General features: G+C 48.5%; 1 protein-coding gene across 1 annotated transcript in view; it reads right to left on the reverse strand.

Annotated features, from left to right (window-relative positions):
• Window positions 1-27,825, reverse strand: part of SLC2A4 (solute carrier family 2 member 4) — a 169,736-nt gene that overhangs the window by 33,188 nt on the left and 108,723 nt on the right. The window contains exons 3-4 of the mRNA XM_086946096.1: window positions 13,252-13,421; window positions 12,154-12,278 (exon numbers count right to left, since the gene is read on the reverse strand). Coding sequence (XP_086802222.1) covers window positions 12,154-12,278; window positions 13,252-13,421 — 295 coding nt within the window. The remainder of the gene's footprint in view (window positions 1-12,153; window positions 12,279-13,251; window positions 13,422-27,825) is intronic.

The raw sequence follows: 27,825 nt of genomic DNA on the forward strand, positions 1-27,825 counted from the left end.
GGCGAATGTTAAAAACAGTGCTTTTATGAGAAGCCTGGGGTTCGATATAATTTGGTTGCCTGTTTTCTGAGACGATCTGTTTCCCAAGTACAAGCGCTTAGAGACCAATCGGTGATAATGCGCGATACAAATGTAATAAATAAATAAAATAATATATTTCTGAGTCCATAGGAGGCCTGCACGCCGTTCAATAGGCTCTAGACTGGTTCAAGCGGCGAAGCAGAAACTCAGAGGCGATGCCTTCCTGCAGCCACTGATGAACATATTACTGTGATCAGCCAGGGGCCTAAAGCACCCTCTTCCTTCAGACCACACACATAGACATGCTGTCCTGTTTAATTAAAAGTAAAGATTTTAAGGTGATTAATCCCAAAAGTCGTTATTTTCTCACATGAGGCATCCCAAGCTACCGTCTGCCTCAAAGTTTGAAGCAGCGGAGGGCTCACAGTCACCTCAACGTCTGCATAAAACTTGCAGTCTATCATCCTTCTGGGGTCGATAAAGCAGTGCTCTTACCTTGTGTAAGATGGGCACTTGCTTAGCTGCCTTTCATCCCCATAAAGGGCAGCTGTTAAACTTAGATCGCTGCGTAAAACCCCTGTTTGAGTAGGGATTAGAGGTGGGCGGGCCAAGAAATTACCAGGGAGAGCCGAGCTCGAGCCGAGCCCTGGAAATATTTTCTATGTAAATCATACAACAAACATCATGTAAAATATGATAAAGTCTCTTCAAAATTTAAAAAAAAAAAAGTGTCTTTCTTTAACATGTGGAAGTTTTGACATTAATATGTCACGTTATAGCGCTGCAATGGAAAGTACTATTTAAAAGTTTTTAAACATGAACTTAGACCCATTCCTGACCCCTTCCTCGCAATGGGGGCAGTGCCATTGTTGAACCAAGAAGCAAGACAGCTGTCATATGAACCCTGCACGTGGCCCAGATTTTTATAGAGCAACTTTATTCTATTAAACAGTGGCAGCTCCTATGCAAGGGCGGAGGAGCGTCGCCCCACTGCCTGGCTCAGAGCCAGCAAATTAAAAATAAAACGATGTTCTAGCATAGTTTTATTTTTCATTGCCAGATCTGAGATAGCGCAGTAGGGAGGGGCGGGGCCGAGGCACGGGAGGGGGAAGACGAGTGCTATCTGCACTCCCTAAGTGCGTTTATGAGTTTTGTCTGGCTGTCTCAGGCTTACCACAACACACACAGGGTTATATTAATATTTTTAGGCATGGGGAGATTAAGCGATTTGCCCAAAATCACAGGATGTTGCGCTGAGACTCAAATCTGGTTCCTCAGTTCCAAAGTCAGCACCTCTGGCCATAACGCCACATCGAGGGTGGCAGGCAGAAGCACCATGAAAGCTCGGCTTGTTATGGGCTTGAGGTTCCGACAGGACCTCGAGCTGAGCCAGAGTCAAGCCTCAGGCTCAAGTCTGGCTCGAGCTATCAGTGCCCCCCCCCCCCCCTTTAGTAGGGATTAAACCTACCGAATTTTACCAGGGGCAAAAAGCATGGAAAAATCCTATACATATGGAATTCAGTGCAAAAAAAAAGTTACCTGGGTAATTCCCCATTTCCTAAACGAAAACTCAGATCTAGAGGTAGTATCACTCAAGGTACATACTGCACCCCTTTCCACCCACTCCTGATCACAGCATTAGGACATCTCACTCCGGTCCTGTCGCACCATGGAACTAATGCCAGACCAGTTTGCACACAACAGGAGACCCACCATTTTAAATTCCACCGACTGTTTAGGATTGAATGACTTTTCATCCTGTCTCTAGTTGATGGGTTGAAGCCACCAGACAGCACAGCTGTCTGCTTGCAAAGACAGATATGGACATGCTGAAAGCTTTCCTAGGAGTGCATTCCCGCCATTACTTACCATTGACTTTGTGTTTTGCAACTCACATTTGCTTGCTTTTTATATTCTGGCTTTATTTGCTTTAGGCTGTCCAACATATCTGTGTCCCTTCTGAGGAGCATAGCCTGTTTGCCACCTCTCTTGCTGTCTCCTTGTACTTTTCCATGAGTGTTCAATTTCTGGGAACTCTTTTTTTCTTTTTCATGATGCTCTCAACGAGAGTATGAGTTTTTGTTTTTCTTCCCTGTATGCTAGTTCACAGCAGTAAGTGTGCTGTATTTCTTCGAAAAGGTTTCCTTCCTCCTATCATTATACTTGACTGATTCTACTTATCATTCATCAATGGCGCACACTTGTGAGGAACAATGTTCTGTCTACGAACTTGTTTATTCTGCTCATTGCTCTATACTTATAGTATAACATAAACAATCCTCTTCCTCAGTTTCACGCCCATTCCGTAGGCACTGGAAGTAGGGGAGATGAGGTGCTACAACACCCCCAAAATAACCATGCTGAAGTTCAGAAGTGAAAGAGCCAAACATAGTCCCTTACATTTTGGTTTTATCTTGTCACGTGTTCTGTGCGTTCAAAGACAAAGGTCGAATGTTAGGCTCTGTCTTCTGAGGGAGCTTGGTGTTTACTTTCCTTTCTTTGACCGCACAGTGAGGCGATTTATATCACAATCTTTAAGGGAACGGGGTGTAAAAAGAAAGGCTGTAGGATGTTCTAATTTTCTAGCACACAACAAAATTTAAATGTCAGTGAATTAACTATACAAATATTTCAGAATAAGGAAAAAAGAAGTGAAGCACATTTGTTGTAATTCTACAGTGTGGTAAAAATAAATATTGAAATATGATCAAAATAAATCAATAAACTAGGTGATGATGATTTCCACACATCATCGTTCTGTGCTGTATTGTTTTATCAGTAAAACTGTATGCCTGTGCAAATGTAAAGGAGATTTTAATTGAAAATTTGCTTTCTGTAACAGCAGTGTGTTACCACACCATACATACTCCACTCTACGCCACTGCACTCTATGACACTCTATTCCACTCCACCACCTCCAATCTAAGACACTCTATGCCACTCCACTCTCCGACACTCCACTTTACTTAACTCTACTCCACAACAATATTCTCGACTGCCACTCCTCTCTGCTCTGTCACTCCACGACACTACCCCACTCCACTGTACAGCACTCCATTCTATACCATTCCACTCCATGACACTACTCCATTCTACGCCTCTCTACTCTATGACTATCTACGCCACTACACACAATGTCACTTCACTCTACGCCACAACACTCTATGCTCTTTCACTCTACACCACTCCACTTTATTTCAATCTAGACTACTCCACGACACTCTACTCCACTCTACACTCCTCCACTCCACACCACTCCTCTTTACTCCAATCTAGACTACACTCTGACACTCTACTCCACTCTACGCTCTTCCACTCTACACCACTCAACTTTACTCCAATCTAGACTACTCCATGACACTCTACTCCACTCTACCCCACTCCACTGTACACCACTCCATTCTATACCACTCCACTCGACACAACTCCACTCCATGACACTGCTCCATTCTACGCCACCCAACCTAACTCCATGCCACTCCATGACACTGTACACCACTTTCCTTTAATCAATGCCTCTCTACTCTATGACAGTCTACGCCACTAAAGACAATGTCACTTCACTCTACGCCACAACACCCTACACTCTTTCACTCTACACCACTCCACTGTACTCCAATCTAGACTACCCCACAATACTCTACTCCACTCTACGCTCTTCCACTCAACACCACTCAACTTTACTCCAATCAGGACTACTCCAGGACACTCTACTCCACTCTACGCTCTTCCACTCCATAACACTACACTTCACTTGTCGCCACTCTACACCACTCCGCTCTATAACAATGTACGCTTCTCAACTCTACAACACTCCACTCTACGACACTCTTCTCTATCCTACTCAACGCCACTCCAAGACACTCTGCGCCACTCTACTCAATCTTAGAGTATGAGTACTCATATACACTCTTCTACATTCTACTCCACTCGACACCACTCTGCTCTACAACACTGTACGCTTGTCAGCTCTACAACACTCCACAACACTCTTCTCTACCCTACTCAACGCCACTCCAAAACACTCTACTCCATTTTAGAGTATGAGTTAATACTCATATACACTCTTTTACATTCTACTCCACTCTACACCATTTTACACGTCTCCACTCTACAACTCTCTAATCCTCTCTACGCCAATCTACTCTATGCTTCTCCACTCTGCTGTACGACACTCTACTCCACTCTACCTCACTCCACTATATGCCATTCCACTCTATGCCACTCCACTTTACGGCACTCCATCAAGAACGGCAACATTATTCCATCTAATTTGCCCTCTCATAGTTGCACCCCCGTCCATGCAACCATAAGTCCAGCTTTTTGTTGCAGGTCAAGCGAGATCTATCCGTGTGAAGTGGTTGAATATGTGTGAGTGTGAATGACCCCCAGAAGATGTGAATGTCTGTTGAGACCCTTGAAATGCCCTGGAGTGAGTGGAACACCTAACTTTTTGGAGAAAATCCTTTCCCTACATGAAATAATGAACTTTATTGATAGTTTTTATTAATTCTTGAATTTGCTAGCTTTGACTGTTTTCTAAAAATGACTGCATCAAAACAAATAAAAAAATATATATTTTCTATAAAAATATGAATTGAATGTTATCTATTTGTTGTCTTGGGTCTTGAAATTCAGTTGATATTGCTCCCTTCTAATCAGAATCGGATCCTGTGAAGGACCCCGTATTATCTACCTTGGCAGGGTGTTCTTTTCTAACTGTACTTTTGATCCCCTCCCTTCCTGCCTACATCGCCTATTGTCCTGTGGAACCCCCTTCTATTGTATATACGGCACTCCACTCTACGCCACTCCACACTACTTTCCTCCAAGCCACCAACATTTTGCCATGCTGAACAGCAGCTAAGCTGGCGTACAATTGCGGAAACACATTGGCAAAGCCAATAGCTCTTACATAGGTGAGAAACATTAGCTTTGCCAATGCTTGTTTCTCCATGTTTATATTGCACTTTGTAGCGTCCACTGGCCATATAGAGCTTCGTGAAAACTTAGGGTTGCTACATGACCAGTTTTCTACCGGCACCACCAGTGCTTTGATGGCTTGACCGGTACAAAAATTATCAAAATCACGGAAAGGCCGTACTTATAGCCTTTATCAGTACATACTTCAAATAGCAGATATAAATAGAAAGCACTTTTAAGTGTGTTGTAGAGATGAGCCAACGATCCCTGACTAAAAAGTCAAGTAAACAAAGGCAGAAAAGTCATGGTAAAAGTGAATTCATGACAGTCCTATTTAGTATCACGCCCAGGCCTTTGCAGACTCTTTATACAACAATTGGCAGGTATTTTTTTCTCTTGGAACAGTGGCAGCTCCATGAAAACTTTAAATAACTTTGAATAGAATAAAATCCCCAGTCGTACTCCGACAACCTGGCAGGGCATGGGTTACACCGAAAACGCCCGGACACACGTGGGGTTAAGATGCGTTGTATTGTTTTTATCACCCGGCCCTCGGGTGCGGTCCCCGGTTCAGACATCCGGGCTCTCTCGGTAACCGGAAGTGGGTGAGGTAGGCCTCGATAGCCCCAGCTTGGGTAAATATAGGCACTGAGGCCTGTCAGCGGCTAGGCTGACACTGCGCAGAGCCCGGGACGTCATGGTTTACATTAGGAGCATGATGGACAGGGAGGGGGAGGGGCAGGGTTCGAGGCGGAGGGATCTCACGGCGCTGTGTGAGGAGGCTCTGATCTTGGAACCTCGGAACTAGACTGTCTCTGCCCCGTTTGACATGTTCACAGCTCAGAATGAGTCCATGCATCTATATCCGGCCTTCATAAGGGGGGCCCTGATGAGCCCCTCTCCTCCTCTGGCTCTTGTAGCCCACCTTCCTGGCCCCAGTAAGCATGGGAAGCTTGTCCTCTACCTGCGTCCCTCTTTCTCTGCACACAGGTCTCACCTCTAGCTCTGTACACTCTTCTATCCGCTCTCAGACCAGTCTCTGAACACTCTCCCATCCTCCTTCTCTGCACACAGGTCTCACCTCTGGCTCTATACACTCTATAACCGCTCTCATGCCTGTCAGTCTGTACACTCTCCTGCCCTTCTTGTCTGCACACAGGTCTCACCTCTGGATCTGTACACTCTTCTAACCGCTCTCAGACCGGTCTCTGAACACTCTCCCTTCCTCCGTCTCTGCACACACGTCTCACCTCTGGCTGTATACACTCTTATAACCGCTCTCAGACCGGTCTCTGAACACTCTCCCGTCCTTCGTCTCTGCACACAGGTCTCACCTCTGGCTCTGTACACTCTTCCAACCGCTCTCAGACCAGTCTCTGAGCACTCTCCTGCCGTTCTTGTCTGCACACAGGTCTCACCTCTGGATCTGTACACTCTTCTAACCGCTCTCAGACCGGTCTCTGAACACTCTCCCGTCCTCCGTCTCTGCACACAGGTCTCACCTCTGGCTCTGTACACTCTTCTAACCGCTCTCAGACCAGTCTCTGAACACTCTCCTGCCCTTCTTGTCTGCACACAGGTCTCACCTCTGGATCTGTACACTCTTTAACCGCTCTCAGACCGGTCTCTGAACACTCTCCCGTTCTCTGTCTCTGCACACAGGTCTCACCTCTGGCTCTGTAAACTCTTCTAACCGCTCTCAGACCAGTCTCTGAGCACTCTCCTGCCCTTCTTGTCTGCACACAGGTCTCACCTCTGGATCTGTACATTCTTCTAACCACTCTCAGACCAATCTCTGAACACTCTCCTCCCCTTCTTGTCTGCACACAGGTCTCACCTCTGGCTCTATACACTCTATAACCGCTCTCATGCCTGTCAGTCTGTACACTCCCCTGCCCTTCTTGTCTGCACACAGGTCTCACCTCGGGCCCTGTACTCCCTCCTAACCTCTCTCACAGCTGTCTCTGAACACTCTCTTGTCCTCCGTCTCTGCACACAGGTCTCACCTCCTGTCCTGTGCACTCTCCTAACCTCTCCCGCCCTCTGTCTCTGCACACAGAACTCACCACCTGTCCTGTGCACTCTCATAACTTCTCTCAGACCTGTCTCCGAACACTCTCTTGTCCTCAGTCTCTGCAAACAGGTCTCACCTCCGATTCTGTACACTCTCTTAACCTCTCTCAGACCTGTCTCTGAACACTCTCACTTGCTCCGTCTCAGCACACAGGTATCACCTCTGGTCTTGTTCACTCTCCTGACCTCTCTCAGACCTGTCTCTAAACACTCTCAATCCCTCAGTCTCTGCACACTGGTCTCTCCTCCGGTCCTGTACACTCTCCTAACCTCTCCCGCCCGCCGTCTCTGCACACAGGTCTCACCTCTGGTCCTGTGCACTCTCCTGATCTCAGTCAGACCAGTCTCTAAACACTCTCCCGGCCTCTGTCTCTGCACACAGGGTTCAACTCTGGCCCTGTATGCTCTCCTAACCTGTCAGCGCTGTCTCTGAAAAACCGTCTCTTGCTCATATATAGAACATATATAGAACATATAGAGATCTGTCTAGACCTTGCAATAGAGGGTAGAGAAGTGGTCCTGGCATTTGAATCCTTAACTAGGATAGTTGAAGGATTATTAAAAACTAAGCGGCCTACTAAGGACCTAACCACTCCAAGATGGTTTGATTCGAATTGCTCACGGGCACTGAGAGAATTAAAACAGAGCCTTAAGAAGTCCTCGAGAGACAAGAATGAAATCGCCCTATGAAGACGCAATTATAAAACACAGGTTAAGCAAAGAAAGAGTGCACTCCAGAAGGAAGTTTGGCCAGACCTTAGAGAAGCAGGAGAAAACAGAGATTATGCCCAATTCTGGAGAATCATAAATAGACCCTGTTACCAAGACTCCAGTTCCCCTGTAATTAGTACCAATATACTCCCCGAACAATGGATTAACCATTTTAAAAGTTTGTATAATCAGCAGGAGATAGAAAACGGGGATGGAGTATGGGAGGATCCCAGAGCAATTGAGCTAGAATTCTCCTTGCCGTAAGTCTTAAAGGCAGTGCTAGGGCTGACGCGTAACAAGGCGCCAGGCCCGGACGGCACCCCCCCAGACCTCCTTTTAAGTAACACTGATCTTTGGGCACCGATTATGACCAGAGTACTTAATGCAGCTATTAAAACTGGTCTCCCGCGATCTTGGTCAACTGCAGTGATTGTTCCTATATATAAGAAAGGTTGTAGGGATAATCCGCAGTGCTACACCCCAATCTCGCTGATTGATGTCTCAGCGAAACTACTAGGTAGGGTAATACTAAACCGCCTTACAGAGTGGACTGAAGTACATAACACCCTGGTGGAGACCCAGTATGGGTTTAGAACAGGCAAGTCAACTAGTGACCAATGTCTCAACTTATACCTTCTAGCTGCTAAATACACTAAATCAGATAAAGGAACCCTATATATGGGGTTCATGGACCTTGCAGCAGCATTTGATAATGTTAACAGAACCAAGCTCTGGGCGCTCATGTATAGATTGAGAATTGATCCAGACCTGATAAACATACTTATGGAACTCCACTGGAACACCACTGTCAAGGTCCGCTATAGCGCGGGAGGGGTGAGTACTGATCCATTCCCGTGCACTAACGGGGTGAGGCAGGGGTGTATGCTGGCTCCATTTCTATTTTTCCTCTACATAAATGACCTGGAGAGTGTTCTGCTGACGCTGGGGACTGACTGCCCAAGAGTAGGATCGCGTCACATACCGGTACTTTTGTATGCGGATGACGCGGTCCTGCTCACACGAACAGCAGTGAGTCTGCAGCGGCTAATTAGTGGCTTTGCAAGGTTCATGGAGAATTTAGATCTCTCTGTAAATCTGACTAAGTCCTTTATCATGGTGGCAGGGAAAAAAACCCTCAAGAGATTTCCATTCAAAATAGGAACCCATGATTTGGACACTGTGAATACTTTCTCATACTTGGGTCTCTTGTTTGATGAAAATATCAGGTTTGCCCCATGCCTGGAGGAAAGGTGCAGGAAACTTGTTTCAGCGAATGGTGCCATTTTAAACTTTGCACGAAGGATGGGTCGTTGGTCCCCTGAACAAGTAATGACACTGTATAGAGCGGTCAGTATTTCTAAAGCTACGTACGGGGCAGAGGTGTGGGGCTTTAGGGATGCACACCAGATACAAACTGAGGAAGATAAATTCCTAAAGAAACTGTTAAAGCTACCACAGAGCATCCCGGCAGCAGTCACACACAAGGAGCTTGGTACCCCGTACATCTCTGACCTGATTAGAATAAGACCAATTTTGACCTGGCTTCGAATTTAGCTAAATTCAAACGCTGAATTAACTAGACAGATTATTGAAGATTGTCTTCGGAGAGACAGATGGTTGCAAATTCCTTGGCTTAAATACATTAAAGAAACCCTAGAGTCTATTGACTACCAAATGTTATTTACTGATCCCTCAAAGATTGATAGCTCTAGCAAACACCGTATTCAAAGGCAATTATTGGATAAATGTGATCATAGCAGGAATCGACTTGACTCTAATAAAACATCTGTAGTAGCGCACTCTCTTGTGAGTAATGAAAAGGGCATGGAACCGTATCTTTTTTTAATGCATAGTCAACAAGAGAGGTTTTAAATGTGTCGTTTTAGGCTCAATTTGTTACCAAACATTTTAGCTTATCCGTCTGGTTTTACCTTAACAATTGAGCAGAAGGGTGCCTGCGGCTGCGACAATAGGTCTCCGCAGGACACCCTTCATTTTGTATTATTATGTCCTTTTTATAAATTCCGACGTAGAAGATTTCTTGTGGATGTTTTAAAGGAGTCAAAAATCTTCCATGCTAAAACTGCTTTATTATTTTTGCAAATAGCAACTGACATGCGAACTCTGTGTTCTATAATGAGTTTTTTAAAAATTGTTGTCAAATTAAGAAATACCAGGGGTTGATGTAGGATGAAATGAATTAATTGATCTCTCCCTTTCAATTATTTTTAATAATTATATATATTTTAAATTTGTTTTTAAAATTGTAAAGTTCAGAATAACAATGTAAAATGTTGAATGTGGATTTGTAATGTATTGTGTATTTTTATGATGGTTTTTAACCACCGAAATAAAGATGAACTGAACTGAACAGTCAGACCAGTCTCTAAACACTCTCTCGGCCTCTGTCTCTGCACACAGGGTTCAACTCTGGCCCTTTATGCTCTCCTAACCCGTCAGCGCTGTCTCTGAAAAACCGTCTCTTGCTCTGTCTCTGCACACAGGCCTCACATCTGGTTGTTTACTGTCCCCTTGTTTACTGTCCCCTGATTTCAATCAGTGATGTCTCTGACAGTCTACTGTCTGTCTCAGCACACAGGGTTCACCTCTGGTCTCGTACAGTCTCCTGACCCGTCAGTGCTGTCTCTGAACAGTCTCTTGCTCTCTGTCTCTGCACACAGGCCTCACATCTGGTTCTGTGCAGTCTCCTGGACTCTGGGGCTTCTGCTGACAGTTCCACACCCACAGCCGCAGTCTCACGGTCCATCCTTTGTGTAGTGTTCAATGGCTCTACGTGGGCTGGCTCTAGTCCCTTCGTTTCAGTTATTATTCTTACATAATACCCAGGGCACTGGAATTATGTGGCAGGAGAGGGCCAAAATATGTGGCAGGGTTGAATAAATTATGCGGCAAGAAAAGGCACGTGATGCGGCTTAAAGTGGCACATTTTGTAATTGTATTACTTCGTTATTTCTTCATTTTTAAACTTGGTAACACTGTATGGGCATTGGCTGCATTTCACTAGTACCAGTTTGACACTCAAATATAGCAATAAGGTACAGAAAGGTGACCAGTCCAGCTTTACAAAGGAACTTCCACTCCGCAGCAACACCTCTTGCTGCACTTTTAGTAACTTGTGAACAATTTCACCTAGAGACATTTTGTTGTTGTTAAAATCTGCAGATCAGGCAGCAAATGGCTGATCATGGGGCAAATGTGGCAAATCTATAATTATGCGAAATCGCTGCGGCAGCACAACCACATAATTTCAGTGGCTGATAATACCTGCAACCCTATGCTGTCCTTCCCCTCTCCTTGGTATGTGCTATTTTTATCTCTAAATCCTATATCTTAGAGCCCTTAACCTTCACCCAGGCCCTCCATAGCTTGTCAGCCCCACCTGCATTCTTGCCACTTGTCCTAGGTGGTTCTACCCCGGGCCCTACACTGTGCCACTAGGGGTCAGCTGTGCATTCTGCCCTTTCACCCTAGTTTCACCCTAGACTCATCACACTCGCTTGTTACCCTTGGCCTCCCTCTCCCTCTGAACAGCAGGGGTACAGAGGTGGCAGTGGTGATGAAAGAGGGCTAGGGATTGGCCCATCATCGGTGGCGTCCGCAGTTCTCAGGCCCCCATCAGAGCTGCCCGATACACCTACATCTGCATGGACGAACCACATCTGGACACCCATGGGCCAGACCTGCATTCAGTGCTTAATTTGTGAAAAAATAAGTGCCAGGGCCCTGTCAGGAGGCCACCGCAGCCTGCATCACCCATTGGCCCTGCCAGCATTGCCAATGACACACCTACAAAACTACTAACCATCACAGGACTACAAGTCTAGCATTTCAGACTGTTTGAGGCCCCCAAAGCTATAAGAATGGCTTGGGAGGAGGTATTAGTTGTGTTTAATGTATAATGAATTAAAAAGCCACTACTGTTCTGTTCATCTTTAAATTACACAAACAACGCCACCATGTGGCAGCTGTCAAAAGTACCAGTGTTGACAATTAAGTGCTGGTGCTGAGCACCGGAAATCACCGGCTCAAGTTAAGCACTGCCTGTATCCTTCTTTTGGGGCTTTCTCTGAACAGTAACCTCCTCCTGGCCACGGAGAGCTGGTAGAAACACAATGGGAACAATGCCCTTCCCCTCACTTGCCCTTGTCTATGGATTTCTGCTGGAGGTCCTCGGCATGGGCTACGGGTGCCCGTAAGGACATAAAAGCTGCAGGTGTAAACACTGGACTTGCTTGTGTGTAGGAAAGTGTGGGCCTGGCGGGGGAGCAGAGAACAGGGCTTGCAATGCATAAAGAGTATATTCACCAGAGCTTGGGAGGCTGCCCTGGGAAGGGGGGGGGGTTCTGGGGCCCTTCACAGGGCACGTGGGCCCTCACACGGAAGAGACAAGGGTGCTGGGATTACCTGAGTAGGCCCCGATGAAAAACCTGCCCAGGATCATCATCTCGTAAGACTGGCAGAGTTTGGACAAGGCCATCATTCCCCCGCCGATGAAAGCCAGGCCGTTGTTCAAAATCATGGCCTTCCTCCTGCAGAGAGAGAAGAAAGACACAGAGCATCAGGACACGCGGAGAAAGAGAGCTGAGAAAGAGACAGTGCTCTAGGGGAAGGAGAAGGGGAGGCGGAGGCAGAAAGGGAAACAGAAAATGAACAAATGTGGAAGAAATGGAAAAAAGGTTCATGAAAAACAAAAGAAAGGTTGAAAGGAGTATGAGAAGGAACAAACGATTGAAATAGGGAACAACCAATTAAAATAATAGATGGGAAAAATAGCAAAGAACAAAAAAGACTTGTTGGGAAAAAATTATAGCAAGGAACAAAAAAGGCTCAAAGGAAAGAGAAATACAAATTTAGAAGGAAATAGACATAGAGAGCAACAGATAACGTTTAAAAAAGACAAAGAACCAATGAAAGCAAAACAATTGCAAGAGCTAAAGAGCAAAAAAATAAAAGAAGAAAGAGAACTAATACAGGAAATGGGGATAGAAAAGGAATGCAGGAATTCACGAGAAAAAGAAAGAGGTTAAGAGAACAAGGGGGAGAAATACAGATAAAGACGAACAATTACAGAAGGGGAGAATGAGGAAAAATGGCAGAGGTAAGAAAGAGCAATGAAAGCAAACAGCAAGAATGACAGGAAGCAACAAAATAAGGTAAAATGGAAGGCGGCAAATGAAAACACTAAAAAGCAAAAAACAACAAATGAAATGGAAGGAAAGGGGCAAGGAGAGAACAAACAAAACAGGGCAAATGCCTGGCGTTATAAAAAGGACATACAAGAGAATATGCAGAGCTAGTGGATCAAACCAGAGAAGGGTTAGAGAAAATAATCTAAGAACACCAAAAAAAGTAAAGCAGAAGAAAGACTAGACGCACACAGGGAAAGAAAAGAAGTGAAAGGATAAAGGGACGAAAGGAGAAAAGTGAAACATTAGCAAAAGAGGATTGTTGAGGGGGTGAGGTTTAGAAAGTTAGCAGGTTAGGAGTCATTAAAGGAGCTACCTTCCCAGCCACTCTGAGATGACCCCCACCATGAAAGATGAAATCATGCCTCCGATCGAGAAGATGGCCACAGAGAGGGACCACAGCGTGGTGAGGGTGGAGGCGCTGATGGGTTCGGGGTCCGCCCCCTGCCGGCGCATCCACGTGGCATTGTAACTCTGCTCTATGATCTGCAAACCATAGGAAAGTGCAATTAAATGTTTATTCTAAGCTAGAACTTATCGTGAAGATTAAAATCACTGTGTTAGGTGCAAAGAGCCTAAGCAGGAAGCACCACTACAACATGGGTTGGACTCATTCATACATGTATGCAGCATCCCCAAATCATAACAGCACCCCTGAGAGGAACAGCACTTCGAAAATATTATCTCTTCAAATGATACACCCACTAAAAGAAACATGTGGAGGGTGCATCTATGAAGGAACACCTTACCAGGCACTGCAGTCTGGGGAGGGTACATCTGTGATGGAACACCTTACCAGACACTGCGGTCTGGGGAGGGTGCATCTGTGATGGAACACCTTACCTGGCACTGCCGTCTGTGGAGGGTACATCTATGAAGGAACATCTTACCAGACACTGCCGTCTGGGGAGGGTACATCTCTTATGGAACACACCTTACCAGACACTGCAGTCTGGGGAGGGTACATCTATGATGGAACACACCTTACCAGACCCTGCCGTCTGGGGAGGGTACATCTATGATGGAACACACCTTACCAGGCACTGCAGTCTGGGGAGGGTACATCTGTGATGGAACACCTTACCAGACACTGCGGTCTGGGGAGGGTGCATATGTGATGGAACACCTTACCAGACACTGCAGTTTGGGGAGGGTACATCTGTGATGGAACACCTTACCAGACACTGCAGTCTGGGGAGGGTGCACCTATGACGGAACACCTTACCAGACACTGCCGTCTGGGGAGGGTACATCTGTGATGGAACACCTTACCAGACACTGCAGTCTGGGGAGGGTACATCTGTGATGGAACACCTTACCAGACACTGCAGTTTGGGGAGGGTACATCTGTGATGGAACACCTTACCAGACAATGCAGTCTGGGGAGGGTGCATCTGTGATGGAACACCTTACCAGACTCTGCAGTCTGAGGAGGGTGCATATGTGATGGAACACCTTACCAGACACTGCAGTTTGGGGAGGGTACATCTGTGATGGAACACCTTACCAGACACTGCAGTCTAGGGAGGGTGCACCTATGACGGAACACCTTACCAGACACTGCCGTCTGGGGAGGGTACATCTGTGATGGAACACCTTACCAGACACTGCAGTTTGGGGAGGGTACATCTGTGATGGAACACCTTACCAGACACTGCAGTCTGGGGAGGGTACATCTGTGATGGAACACCTTACCAGACACTGCAGTTTGGGGAGGGTACATCTGTGATGGAACACCTTACCGGACAATGCAGTCTGGGGAGGGTGCATCTGTGATGGAACACCTTACCAGACAATGCAGTCTGGGGAGGGTATACATCTGTGATGGAACACCGTACCAGACACTGCCGTCTGGGGAGGGTACATGTTATGTTATGTTATGTTAAAGAAATTTATTGAGCGCGACTAACACCGTTAGGTTTCTTGGCGCTTGTGCTGAAGGAGTAGTGAAAAAGAGCGTGAAAGCAGAAACTAATTATAAGACTCGGTAAAGAGGAAGGTTTTAAGGAGGGATCTGAACCTGGAGTATGGAGAAGGCAGCCTAAGAGGAAGGGGAAGGGAATTCCAAAAGGATGGAGCTAGAAAAGAAAACCTAAGGCCACAGTGTTTCTTCCTCTTAAATCTGGGAACTGATAGCAGGGCCATCTGGGATGACCGGAGATTGCGAGGAGGAACATACGGATGGAGAAGGGAAATAAAGACGGGACCGTGACCTGCAAGGGATTTTGAGATAATGCAGCCTAACTTGAACTTACAGCGAGCAGATACCGGGAGCCAGTGGAGACTTTTTAAGAGAGGACGAACGTGTTGATCTCTAGGTTGGTGGTAGATCAAGCGGGCAGCCTGATTTTGGATCAACTGAAGTCTCTTAAGTTGGTAGTCAGGAATGCCTACATACAGTGCGCTTGCGTAGTCAAGCCTAGAAATGACTAACGCAAGCAAGGCCAAAGTAAGGGCCTCGGTAGTGAGTAGGCAAGAGATTTTACGGATTTTCCTGAGTTGGAAGTGGCTAGAGGACACTACTGCGCTGATCTGGGGCGTCATAGAAAGATCGTTACTAATGACGACTCCCAGGCTTTTGGCTGAATTGACTGGGCAAGGAGGGCTGCCCAGACTTGCCGGCCAAAAGGAAGGTTGCCAAGGATTGGAGGGTCCCCCGACAAGAACCAGCTCGGTCTTGTCGGGGTTGAGCTTCAGATGCTTTGAGCTCATCCAATTACTAATGAAGCAGAGCGTGTTTTGAAAAGTAGTGATTGATTCGTCAGAGGAATCAATGGTAAAGACCAGTTGAATGTCATCCGCGTAATTAAACGCGGTGACACTCAACCCACGAAGAGAACGGATTAAAGGAACCAGGTACAAATTAAAGAGGAGAGGGGACAAAGAGGAGCCCTGCGGGACGCCGCAGGTCAGCTCGACCTGAGTAGCGGAGAACTGGGACAGCCTGACGGCTTGTTGGCGTTTAGTCAGGAAAGACTGAACCCAGTCCAGGGCGGTACCCTGGATGCCAGCCTCTCTGACACGGTCGACCAAAATACCGTGGTCGACCGTGTCAAAGGCAGCCGACAGATCCAAGAGGACCAGGGCCTGACAGATGTTGGCGTCGGCCCCTCTGCGCAGTTCCTCCATCACGGAGAGGATAACTGCCTCTGTGGAATGCGCAGGTCTAAACCCAGCCTGCTGGGGGTCCAAGACGCGCGAGTCCTCAACAAAAGTGCTAAGGGTTTGGGTTACATGCGACTCCAGAACTTTACTGAGGAAGGGGAGGAGGGATATAGGGCGATAGTTGCTCATGATGGAGGGGTCTGCCGAAGGTTTTTTTAGGATGGCGACCACCTCGGCCTGTTTAAAGGAACAAGGAACCTCCCCAGTGGTCAGAGAGTTGTTTAAAAGGGCCAGGGGGGGTTCAGGGCAGGAAGTAAAGGCTTCCAGAAGGGCCGAGGGGGGGGCAACAGTCGCCAGGTGAACCAGAAGAGACTTTGTGCAAAAGTGAAAGAAAGTTGACTTTCGATATAGGGGGAATCTGAGTTAGGATATGGGTGTTAAGATGATGGCAGGAAACAATGGGTGGAGAGGGGACTGGCGGGACTTGGGCAGAGATACTAGATTTAATCTTAACAATTTTTTCCACAAAAAATTGGTTCAGGGAATCACATAGGGACTGGGAGGGGAGGGGCGCAATGGTGACTCTCACCGGATTAGACAGTTCCTCAACAATTGAAAATATATCCTTGGATTTGTTTGAGGAATCCAAAATTTTCTGTGCATCTGTGATGGAACACCTTACCAGACACTGCCGTCTGGGGAGGGTACATCTGTGATGGAACACCTTACCAGACATTGCAGTCTGGGGAGGGTACATCTGTGATGGAACACCGCACCGGACACTACAGTCTGGGGAGGGTGCATCTGTGATGGAACACCTTACCAGACACTGCCGTCTGGGGAAGGTGCATCTGTGATGGAACACCTTAACAGACACTGCCGTCTGGGGAGGGTGCATCTGTGATGGAACACCTTACCAGACACTGCAGTTTGGGGAGGGTACATCTGTGATGGAACACCTTACCAGACACTGCAGTCTGGGGAGGGTGCACCTATGATGGAACACCTTACCAGACACTGCAGTCTGGGGAGGGTACATCTGTAATGGAACACCGTACCAGACACTGCCTTCTGGGGAGGGTACATCTGTGATGGAACACCTTACCAGACACTGCCGTCTGGGGAGGGTGCACCTATGATGGAACACCTTACCAGACACTGTCGTCTGGGGAGGGTACATCTATGATGGAACACCGTACCAGACACTGCAGTCTGGGGAGGGTACATCTGTAATGGAACACCGTACCAGACACTGCCTTCTGGGGAGGGTACATCTGTGATGGAACACCTTACCAGACACTGCCGTCTGGGGAGGGTGCACCTATGATGGAACACCTTACCAGACACTGTCGTCTGGGGAGGGTACATCTATGATGGAACACCGTACCAGACACTGCAGTCTGGGGAGGGTACATCTGTGATGGAACACCTTACCAGACACTGCCGTCTGGGGAGGGTGCACCTATGATGGAACACCTTACCAGACACTGTCGTCTGGGGAGGGTACATCTATGATGGAACACCGTACCAGACACTGCAGTCTGGGGAGGGTACATCTGTGATGGAACACCTTACCAGACACTGCCGTCTGGGGAGGGTGCACCTATGATGGAACACCTTACCAGACACTGTCGTCTGGGGAGGGTGCATCTGTGATGGAACACCTTACCAGACACTGCAGTTTGGGGAGGGTACATCTGTGATGGAACACCTTACCAGACACTGCAGTCTGGGGAGGGTGCACCTATGATGGAACACCTTACCAGACACTGCAGTCTGGGGAGGGTACATCTGTAATGGAACACCGTACCAGACACTGCCTTCTGGGGAGGGTACATCTGTGATGGAACACCTTACCAGACACTGCCGTCTGGGGAGGGTACACCTATGATGGAACACCTTACCAGACACCGCCGTCTGGGGAGAGTGCATCTGTGATGGAACACCTTACCAGACACTGCCGTCTGGGGAGGGTGCATCTGTGATGGAACACCGTACCAGACACTGCAGTCTGGGGAGGGGTACATCTGTGATGGAACACCGTACCAGACACTGCAGTCTGGGGAGGGTGCACCTATGATGGAACACCTTACCAGACACTGCAGTCTGGGGAGGGTACATCTGTAATGGAACACCGTACCAGACACTGCCTTCTGGGGAGGGTACATCTGTGATGGAACACCTTACCAGACACTGCCGTCTGGGGAGGGTGCACCTATGATGGAACACCTTACCAGACACCGCCGTCTGGGGAGAGTGCATCTGTGATGGAACACCTTACCAGACACTGCCGTCTGGGGAGGGTGCATCTGTGATGGAACACCGTACCAGACACTGCATTTGGTGGGGAGGGGGGGTTACATCTGTGATGGATCATCCTTCTAGACACTGTGCAGTTTGGGGAGGGTGCATTTATGATGGGACATCGAATCAGACACTCTGCATTCTGGAGAAGGGCAAAGCATCACCTAAGAACCAGACCTGCCACTGCATCAACTAAGAACCAGACCGACCAAAGCACCAGCTAAGAACTAGACCAGCCAGATCCCCATTTAAGAACTAGACAAGCCAAAGCCCCATTTAAGAACGAGACCTGTCAAAGTACCACCGAAGAACCAGACCTGCCGAAGTACCACCGAAGAACCAGACCTGCCAAAGCGCCACTTGAGAACCAGACCTGCCAAAGCACCACTTATGACCCAGACCTGCCAAAACACCACCTAAGAACCAGACCTGCCAAAGTACCACCGAAGAACCAGACATGCCAAAGCACCACCTGGGAACCAGGCCTGCCAAAGTACCACCTGAGAACCAGACCTGCCAAAGCACCACCGAAGAAGCAGACCTGCCAAAGTACCACCGAAGAAGCAGACCTGCCAAAGTACCACCGAAGAACCAGACCTGCCAAAGCGCCAACTGAGAACCAGACCTGCCAAAGCACCACTTAAGAACCAGACCTGCCAAAGCACCACTTAAGAACCAGACCTGCCAAAGCACCACTTAAGAACTAGACAAGCCAAAGCCCCACTTAAGAACCAGAGCTGCCAAAGCACCACTTAAGGACCAGGCCTGCCAAAGTACCACTTAAGAACCTGACCTGCCAAAGCACCACTTAGGAAACAGACCTGCCAAAGCACCACTTAAGAACCAGACCTGAAAAAACACCAGATAAGAACCAGACCTGCCAAAGCACCACCTGAGAACCAGACCTGCCAAAGCACCACTTAAGAACCAGACCTGCCAAAGCACCATTTAAGAACTAGACAAGTCAAAGCCCCACGTAAGAACCAGAGCTGCCAAAGTACCACCTAAGAACCAGGCCTGCCAAAGCACCACCTGAGAACCAGACCTGCCAAAGCACCACTCAAGAACCAGACCTGCCACAGTGCCACCTAAGAACCAGACCTGCCATAGCAACACTCAAGAACCAGACCTGCCAAAACACCAGTTAAGAACAAGACCTCACAAAGCCCCATTTAAGAACTAGACAAGCCAAAGTCCCACTTAAGAACAAGACCTGCAAAAGCACCACCTAGGACCTAGACCTGCCAACGTACCACCGAAGAACCAGACCTGCCAAAGCGCCACCTGAGAACCAGAACTGCCAATCCATCACTTAAGAACCAGACCTGCCAAATCACCAGTTAAGAGCGAGACCTGCCAAAGCACCACTGAAGAACCAGGCCTGCCAAAGTACCACCTAAGAACCAGACCTGCCAAAACACCACCTGAGAACCAGGCCTGCCAAAGCACCACCTGAGAACTGCACCTGCCAAAGCACCACATAACACCCACACCTCCCAAAGCGCCACCTAAGAACTGCACCTACCACAGCACAACTCAAGAACCAGACCTGCCACAGCACCACCTAAGAACCAGACCTGCCATAGCACCACTCAAGAACCAGACCAGCCACAGTACCGCCTAAGAACCAGACCTGCCACAGCACCGCCTAAGAACCAGACCTGCCACAGCACCACTTAAGAACCCGACCTGACATAGCACCAATCAAGAACCAGACCTGCCAAAGCACCACTTAAGAACCAGACCTGCCAAAGCACCACTTAAAAACCAGACCTGCCAAAGCTTCACTTAAGAACCAGACATGCCAAAGCATCAACTAAGAACCAGACCTACCAAAGCGCTACTGAAGAACCAGACTTGCCAAAGCACCACCGAAGAACCAGACGTGCCAAAGCACCACCGAAGAACCAGACGTGCCAAAGCACCACCCGAGAACCAGACCTGCCACAGCACCATCTGAGAACCGACCTTCCAAGGCACCATCTGAGAACCAGACCTGCCAAAGCACCACCTGAGAACCATACCTGCCACAGCACCATCTGAGAACCAGACCTGCCACAGCACCACCTGAGAACTAGACCTTCCAAGGCACCACCTGAGAACCAGACCTGCCACAGCACCATCTGAGAACCGAACCTTCCAAGGCATCACATGAGAACCAGACCTGCCACAGCACCACCCGAGAACCAGACCTGCCAAAGCCCCACTTAAGATCCAGAAGAGCCAAAGCCCCACTTAAGAACTAGACAAGCCAAAGAATCACTTAAGAACAAGACCTGCAAAAGCACCACCTAGGAACCAGACCTGCCAACGTACCACCGAAGAACCAGACCTTCCAAAGCGCCACCTGAGAACCAGAACTGCCAATCCATCACTTAAGAACCAGATCTGCCAAATCACCAGTTAAGAGCGAGACCAGCCAAAGCACCAGTGAAGAACCAGGCCTGCCAAAGTACCACCTAAGAACCAGACCTGCCAAAACACCACCTGAGAACCAGGCTTGCCAAAGCACCACCTGAGAACTGCACCTGCCAAAGCACCACATAACACCCACACCTCCCAAAGCGCCACCTAAGAACTGCACCTACCACAGCACCACTCAAGAACCAGACATGCCACAGCACCACCTAAGAACCAGACCTGCCATAGCACCACTCAATAACCAGACCAGCCACAGCACCGCCTTAGAACCAGACCTGCCACAGCACCGCCTAAGAACCAGACCTGCCACAGCATCACTTAAGAACCAGACCTGACATAGCACCAATCAAGAACCAGACCTGCCAAAGCACCACTTAAGAACCAGATCTGCCAAAGCACCACTTAAAAACCAGACCTACCAAAGCTTCACTTAAGAACCAGACATGCCAAAACATCAACTAAGAACCAGACTTACCAAAGCGCTACTGAAGAACCAGACTTGCCAAAGCACCACCGAAGAACCAGCCGTGAAAAGCACCACCCGAGAACCAGACCTGCCACAGCACCATCTGAGAACCGACCTTCCAAGGCACCATCTGAGAACCAGACCTGCCAAAGCACCACCTGAGAACCAGACCTGCCACAGCACCATCTGAGAACCAGACCTGCCACAGCACCACCTGAGAACTGGACCTTCCAAGGCACCACCTGAGAACCAGATCTGCCAAAGCATCACCTGAGAACCAGATCTGCCACAGCACCATCTGAGAACCAGACCTGCCAAAGCACCACCCGAGAACCGGACCTGCCACAGCACCATCTGAGAACCGGACCTTCCAAGGCATCACATTAGAACCAGACCTGCCACAGCACCACCCGAGAACCAGACCTGCCAAATCCCCACTTAAGATCCAGAAGAGCCAAAGCCCCACTTAAGAAGCAGACCTGCCAAAGCATCAAGAACCATGCCTACCAAAGTACCACCTGAGAACCATACCTGCCAAAGCACCACCTGAGAACCAGACCTGCCAAAGCACCACCTGAGAACCAGACCTGCCACAGCACCATCTGAGAACCAGACCTGCAAAAGCACCACTTAAGAACCAGACCCGCAAAAGCACCACTTAATAACCAGACCTGCCAAAGCACCACTGAAGAACTGCACCTGTCAAAGCACCACTTAAAACCCAGACCTCCCAAAGCACCACCTCAGAACTACACCTGCCACAGCACCACTTCAGAACATGATGTGCCATAGCACCACTTACGAACCAGGCCTGCTAAAGCACCACCAAACAACCAGACCTGCCACAGCACCACTTAAGAACATGATGTGCCGTAGCACCACTTACGAACCAGGCCTGCTAAAGCACCACCTAACAACCAGACCTGCCACAGCACCACTTAAGAACATGATGTGCCATAGCACAACTCAAGAACCAGAACTGCCACAGCACCACCTAAGAACCAGAACTGCCACAGCACCACCTAAGAACCAGACCTGCCATAGCCCGACTCAAGAACCAGACCCACCAAAGCACCACCTGAGAACCAGGCCTGCCAAAGCACCACCTGAGAACTGCACCTACCATAGCACCACTCAAGAACCAGACCTGCCAAAGCACCACCCAAGAACCAGACCTGCAACAGCACCACTTAAGAACCAGACCTGCCATAGCACCACTCAAGAACCAGACCTGCCATAGCACCACTTAAGAACAAGACCTGCCAATGCACCACTTAAGAACCAGAACTGCCAAAACACTAGTTGAGAACCAGACCTGCCAAAGCACCACCTAAGAACTACACCTGCCACAGCACCACTTAAGAAGTCTCATCATTTTTCGTTGAGCCCATTTGGAGCCAGGACTATCCAGACGGAAGACTGCCCACACCGTTGTTTCATCATCTAAGGACAACACCGTCGACGGAGGTCAAAACGGCAGCCTTCAATTTTAACACGTAATACTCGGCGGCAAATATTAGACCATTTAGATTCATCCGTATAAGACTCAGATAACGACATCTGATCGTTCGAAGTTGCCTTATCTCACAAACTACTGAAGCTGGCTCCGCGGTCCATCTGGGACTCCCACCTGAGGAGTAACCCATATCTTTATCCACACTGAAGCTATATGGGACAATTGCTTGTTTTTATCACGAGTCCTAGGACGCATACCTTGAAATTGAACTTCCCTAAGTAGTGGATGGCTACCTGATGAAGGCATGTTTGCCGAAACGCGCGTTGTAGACATCTGCCGCACTGCCCGAGTCAACGTTTCTCGTCTATCACAAAGGATTTGTATATACTTATGTCTGTGTATGAATTTATTCACATGTAATAGTTAATTGGACTTCCAAATACACAATCAAATCATTGTTTTATCTACTCAAATATGAACTTTATAAAATTTGAAAAAAGGAAAAAATAATTGTTTAAAAAATAAATAAATATACTGATCAATATAAGTGCTTTATGCTTATCATGTTATTGTAGAGTGCTTGTCATATATATGTCTATATCCTAGACACAAAAGGGCATTCTTTAGGATAGAATTTGTCTAAGAACACTTTATAGCTATAACTTCCTTTCAATAGTTTATCTCCCTATGTTATAGCTAGTCTAATTATAGGGGTCCCTTTTTTTCTAAACAACAGCACCACTTAAGAACCAGACCTGCCAAAGCATCACCTAATAACCAGACCTGCCAAAGCACCACTCGAGAATCAGTCCTGCCAAAGCACCACCTGAGAACCAGACCTGCCAAAGCACCACCTAAGAACCAGACCTGCCAAAGCACCACCTAAGAACCAGAGCTGCCAAAGCACCACCGAAGAACCAGACATGCCAAAGCACCACCTGAGAACCTGACCTGCCAAATCACCACCGAAGAACCAGACCTGCCAAAGCACCACTCGAGAATCAGGCCTGCCAAAGCACCACCTGAGAACCAGACCTGCCAAAGCACCACCTAAGAACCAGACCTGCCACAGCACCATCTGAGAACCGGACCTGCCAAAGCACCACCTGAGAACCTGACCTGCCAAATCACCACCGAAGAACCAGACCTGCCAAAGCACCACTCGAGAATCAGGCCTGCCAAAGCACCACCTGAGAACCAGACCTGCCAAAGCACCACCTAAGAACCAGACCTGCCAAAGCACCACCTAAGAACCAGGCCTGCCAAAGCACCACCTAAGAACCAGACCTGCCAGAGCACCAGTTAAGAACCAGACCTGCCAAAGCACCACCTAAGAACCAGACCTGCCAGAGCACCAGTTAAGAACCAGACCTGCCAAAGCCCCACCTAAGAACCAGACCTGCCAGAGCACCAGTTAAGAACCAGGCCTGCCAAAGCCCCACCTAAGAACCAGACCTGCCAGAGCACCAGTTAGGAACCAGGCCTGCCAAAGCACCACCTGAGAACTAGACCTGCCATAGCACCACTCAAGAACCAGGCCTGCCAAAGCACCACCGAAGAACCAGGCCTGCCAAGCACCAGCGAAGAACCAGACCTGCCAAAGCACCACCATAGAACCAGACCTGCCAGAGCACCCCCTAAGAACCAGACCTGCCAAAGCACCACTCAAGAACCAGGCCTGCCAAAGCACCATCGAAGAACCAGGCCTGCTAAAGCACCATTTAAGAACCAGGCCTGCCAAAGCACCATCGAAGAACCAGGCTTGCCAAAGCACCACTCAAGAACCAGGCCTGCCAAAGCACCACCTAAGAACCAGACCGGCCAGAGGACCAGTTAAGAACCAGACCTGCCAAAGCACCACCTAAGAACCAGACCTGCCAGAGCACCAGTTAAGAACCAGACCTGCCAAAGCCCCACCTAAGAACCAGACCTGCCAGAGCACCAGTTAAGAACCAGGCCTGCCAAAGCCCCACCTAAGAACCAGACCTGCCAGAGCACCAGTTAAGAACCAGGCCTGCCAAAGCACCACCTGAGAACTAGACCTGCCATAGCACCACTCAAGAACCAGGCCTGCCAAAGCACCATCGAAGAACCAGGCATGCCAAGCACCACCGAAGAACCAGACCTGCCAAAGCACCACCATAGAACCAGACCTGCCAGAGCACCCCCTAAGAACCAGGACTTCCAAAGCACCACTCAAGAACCAGGCCTGCCAAAGCACCATCGAAGAACCAGGCCTGCTAAAGCACCACTCAAGAACCAGGCCTGCCAAAGCACCATCGAAGAACCAGGCCTGCCAAAGCACCATCGAAGAACCAGGCCTGCCAAAGCACCACTCAAGAACCAGGCCTGACAAAGCACCACCTAAGAACCAGACCTGCCAGAGCACCAGTTAAGAACCAGACCTGCCAAAGCACCACCTAAGAACCAGATCTGCCAGAGCACAAGTTAAGAACCAGGCCTGCCAAAGCACCACCGAAGAACCAGATCTGCCAGAGCACCAGTTAAGAACCAGGCCTGCCAAAGCCCCACCTAAGAACCAGACCTGCCAAAGCACCACCTAAGAACCAGATCTGGCAGAGCACCAGTTAAGAACCAGGCCTGCCACAGCACCACCTAAGAACCAGACCTGCCAGAGCACCAGTTAAGAACCAGGCCTGCCAAAGCACCACCGAAGAACCAGATCTGCCAGAGTACCAGTTAAGAACCAGGCCTGCCAAAGCACCACCGAAGAACCAGATCTGCCAGAGCACCACGAAGAACCAGACCTGCCAGAGCACCAGTTAAGAACCAGGCCTGCCAGAGCACCACCGAAGAACCAGACCTGCCAAAGTACCACCCAAGAACCAGGCCTGCCAAAGCACCACCGAAGAACCAGACCTGCCAGAGCACCAGTTAAGAACCAGACCTTCCAAAGCACCACTGAAGAACCAGACCTGCCAGAGCACCAGTTAAGAACCAGACCTGCCAAAGCACCACTGAAGAACCAGACCTGCCAGAGCACCAGTTAAGAACCAGACCTGCCAAAGCACCACCATAGAACCAGACCTGCCAGAGCACCAGTTAAGAACCAGGCCTGCCAAAGCACCACCATAGAACCAGACCTGCCAGAGCACCAGTTAAGAACCAGACCTGCCAAAGCACCACCGAAGAACCAGATCTGCCAGAGCACCAGTTAAGAACCAGGCCTGCCAGAGCACCACCGAAGAACCAAACCTGCCAAAGTACCACCTAAGAACCAGGCCTGCCAAAGTACCACCCGAGAACCAGGCCTGCCAAAGCACCACCGAAGAACCAGACCTGCCAAAGTACCACCTAAGAACCAGGCCTGCCAAAGTACCACCTGAGAACCAGGCCTGCCAAAGCACCACCGAAGAACCAGACCTGCCAAAGTACCACCTAAGAACCAGGCCTGCCAAAGCACCACCTGAGAACCAGACCTGCCAAAGTACCACCTAAGAACCAGGCCTGCCAAAGTACCACCTGAGAACCAGGCCTGCCAAAGCACAACCGAAGAACCAGACCTGCCAAAGTACCACCTAAGAACCAGGCCTGCCAAAGCACCACCGAAGAACCAGACCTGCCAAAGTACCACCTAAGAACCAGGCCTGCCGAAGTACCACCTGAGAACCAGGCCTGCCAAAGCACCACAGAAGAACCAGACCTGCCAAAGTACCACCTAAGAACCAGGCCTGCCAAAGTACCACCTGAGAACCAGGCCTGCCAAAGCACAACCGAAGAACCAGACCTGCCAAAGTACCACCTAAGAACCAGGCCTGCCAAAGCACCACCTGAGAACCAGACCTGCCAAAGTACCACCTAAGAACCAGGCCTGCCAAAGTACCACCTGAGAACCAGGCCTGCCAAAGTACCACCTAAGAACCAGGCCTGCCAAAGCACCACCTGAGAACCAGACCTGCCACAGCAATAACATAATTGAAAGAACACAATACAGACGTGAGGTAAAAATATCAAAGCCCTTCTTCTTCTGCAGTCAGGGTCCGACTGGCCTATAAGGCCATCAGGCAGCGCCCAATGGGCAGTTCTTTCAGCAGTCGTGGGCGCGTTTTATGGCCAGATGAGCGGCTCTTGCTGTTTGTTCCCCATATATGATCACTTGTTAAACTCTGTGCTTCGCTAATGGGGCCACTTCTATTTAGGTGACCGGGCTGATGTTTTATCCCAGTCCGCCCCTGCCAGTAAATGATGCATTTCACGAAACTAGGAGGGTAGGAACCAGCCCGCGCCTTAAACAAACTACAAATATTTAAATTTAGGACTAAAAATGTTATCTCGTTGTCTTGTTTCTGTAGCAAACGAACTAGTGCCAGAGAGACACTTTAACTCTTTTGAAAAAGTAAATAAAATGCACTTTGACACAGCCTGTGCAGCATTCCACGTGTTTTGACTCCAATTGCAAAGAACTGCAATCTCTGGTATGACACGACACGGAGCAGCCGTGACAGCTAAGGCATGTGACGTGTTACTGGTGATGTTCGGCTCATGTGGCACTCTACTCATATGTGAGTTTCTGTCATGCTCCATCTGATTCTTCATGCAACAACTGCAGTGATTAATATAGAATATTGCATACCTTCATCTTCACTGTCATAATTAATGCTTGCATGAGGACACACAGAAGTTTCTCTTTCTTTAATTCCATAGGTGGCAATATTCTATGCAAACAGGAATGTATGTAAAGTGTGGTGTTCTTTGATTTTCCTAATCTTCTGCATATGACACATGCCTCTCATGTCATTATTTTACAGATATTACACCCAACATCCTAACATTCTGTGACTTTATGAGGCACAGATGCATCAAGCTGAAATCCGCTCGCAAAGGGGCAGATTCTCAGAATCTGCCCCTTTGCGGCCGGGATTTTTGCATTTGGGATGCATCATCCCAAATGCAAAAATCGTAATTTAAGATATCGCAAATTTGCGATTACTTGCATTTAAGGAATCTCAAATTGAGATTCCTTAACCGCATCGCTGCTGCGGTGATTTTTGCGCTGTGCGGCTGTTTTCCATTTACCGCGATACATGACGAGCTCAGCTCGTCATTCGCACACGTCACCCGTGGCTGATGACGAGCTCAGCTCGTCATCAGCATCGAAGGGGTTAAATGCAATGCAT

Source organism: Lissotriton vulgaris, chromosome 12 (assembly GCF_964263255.1).
Source record: "Lissotriton vulgaris chromosome 12, aLisVul1.2, whole genome shotgun sequence".
Classification (NCBI taxonomy): Eukaryota; Metazoa; Chordata; class Amphibia; order Caudata; family Salamandridae; genus Lissotriton; species Lissotriton vulgaris.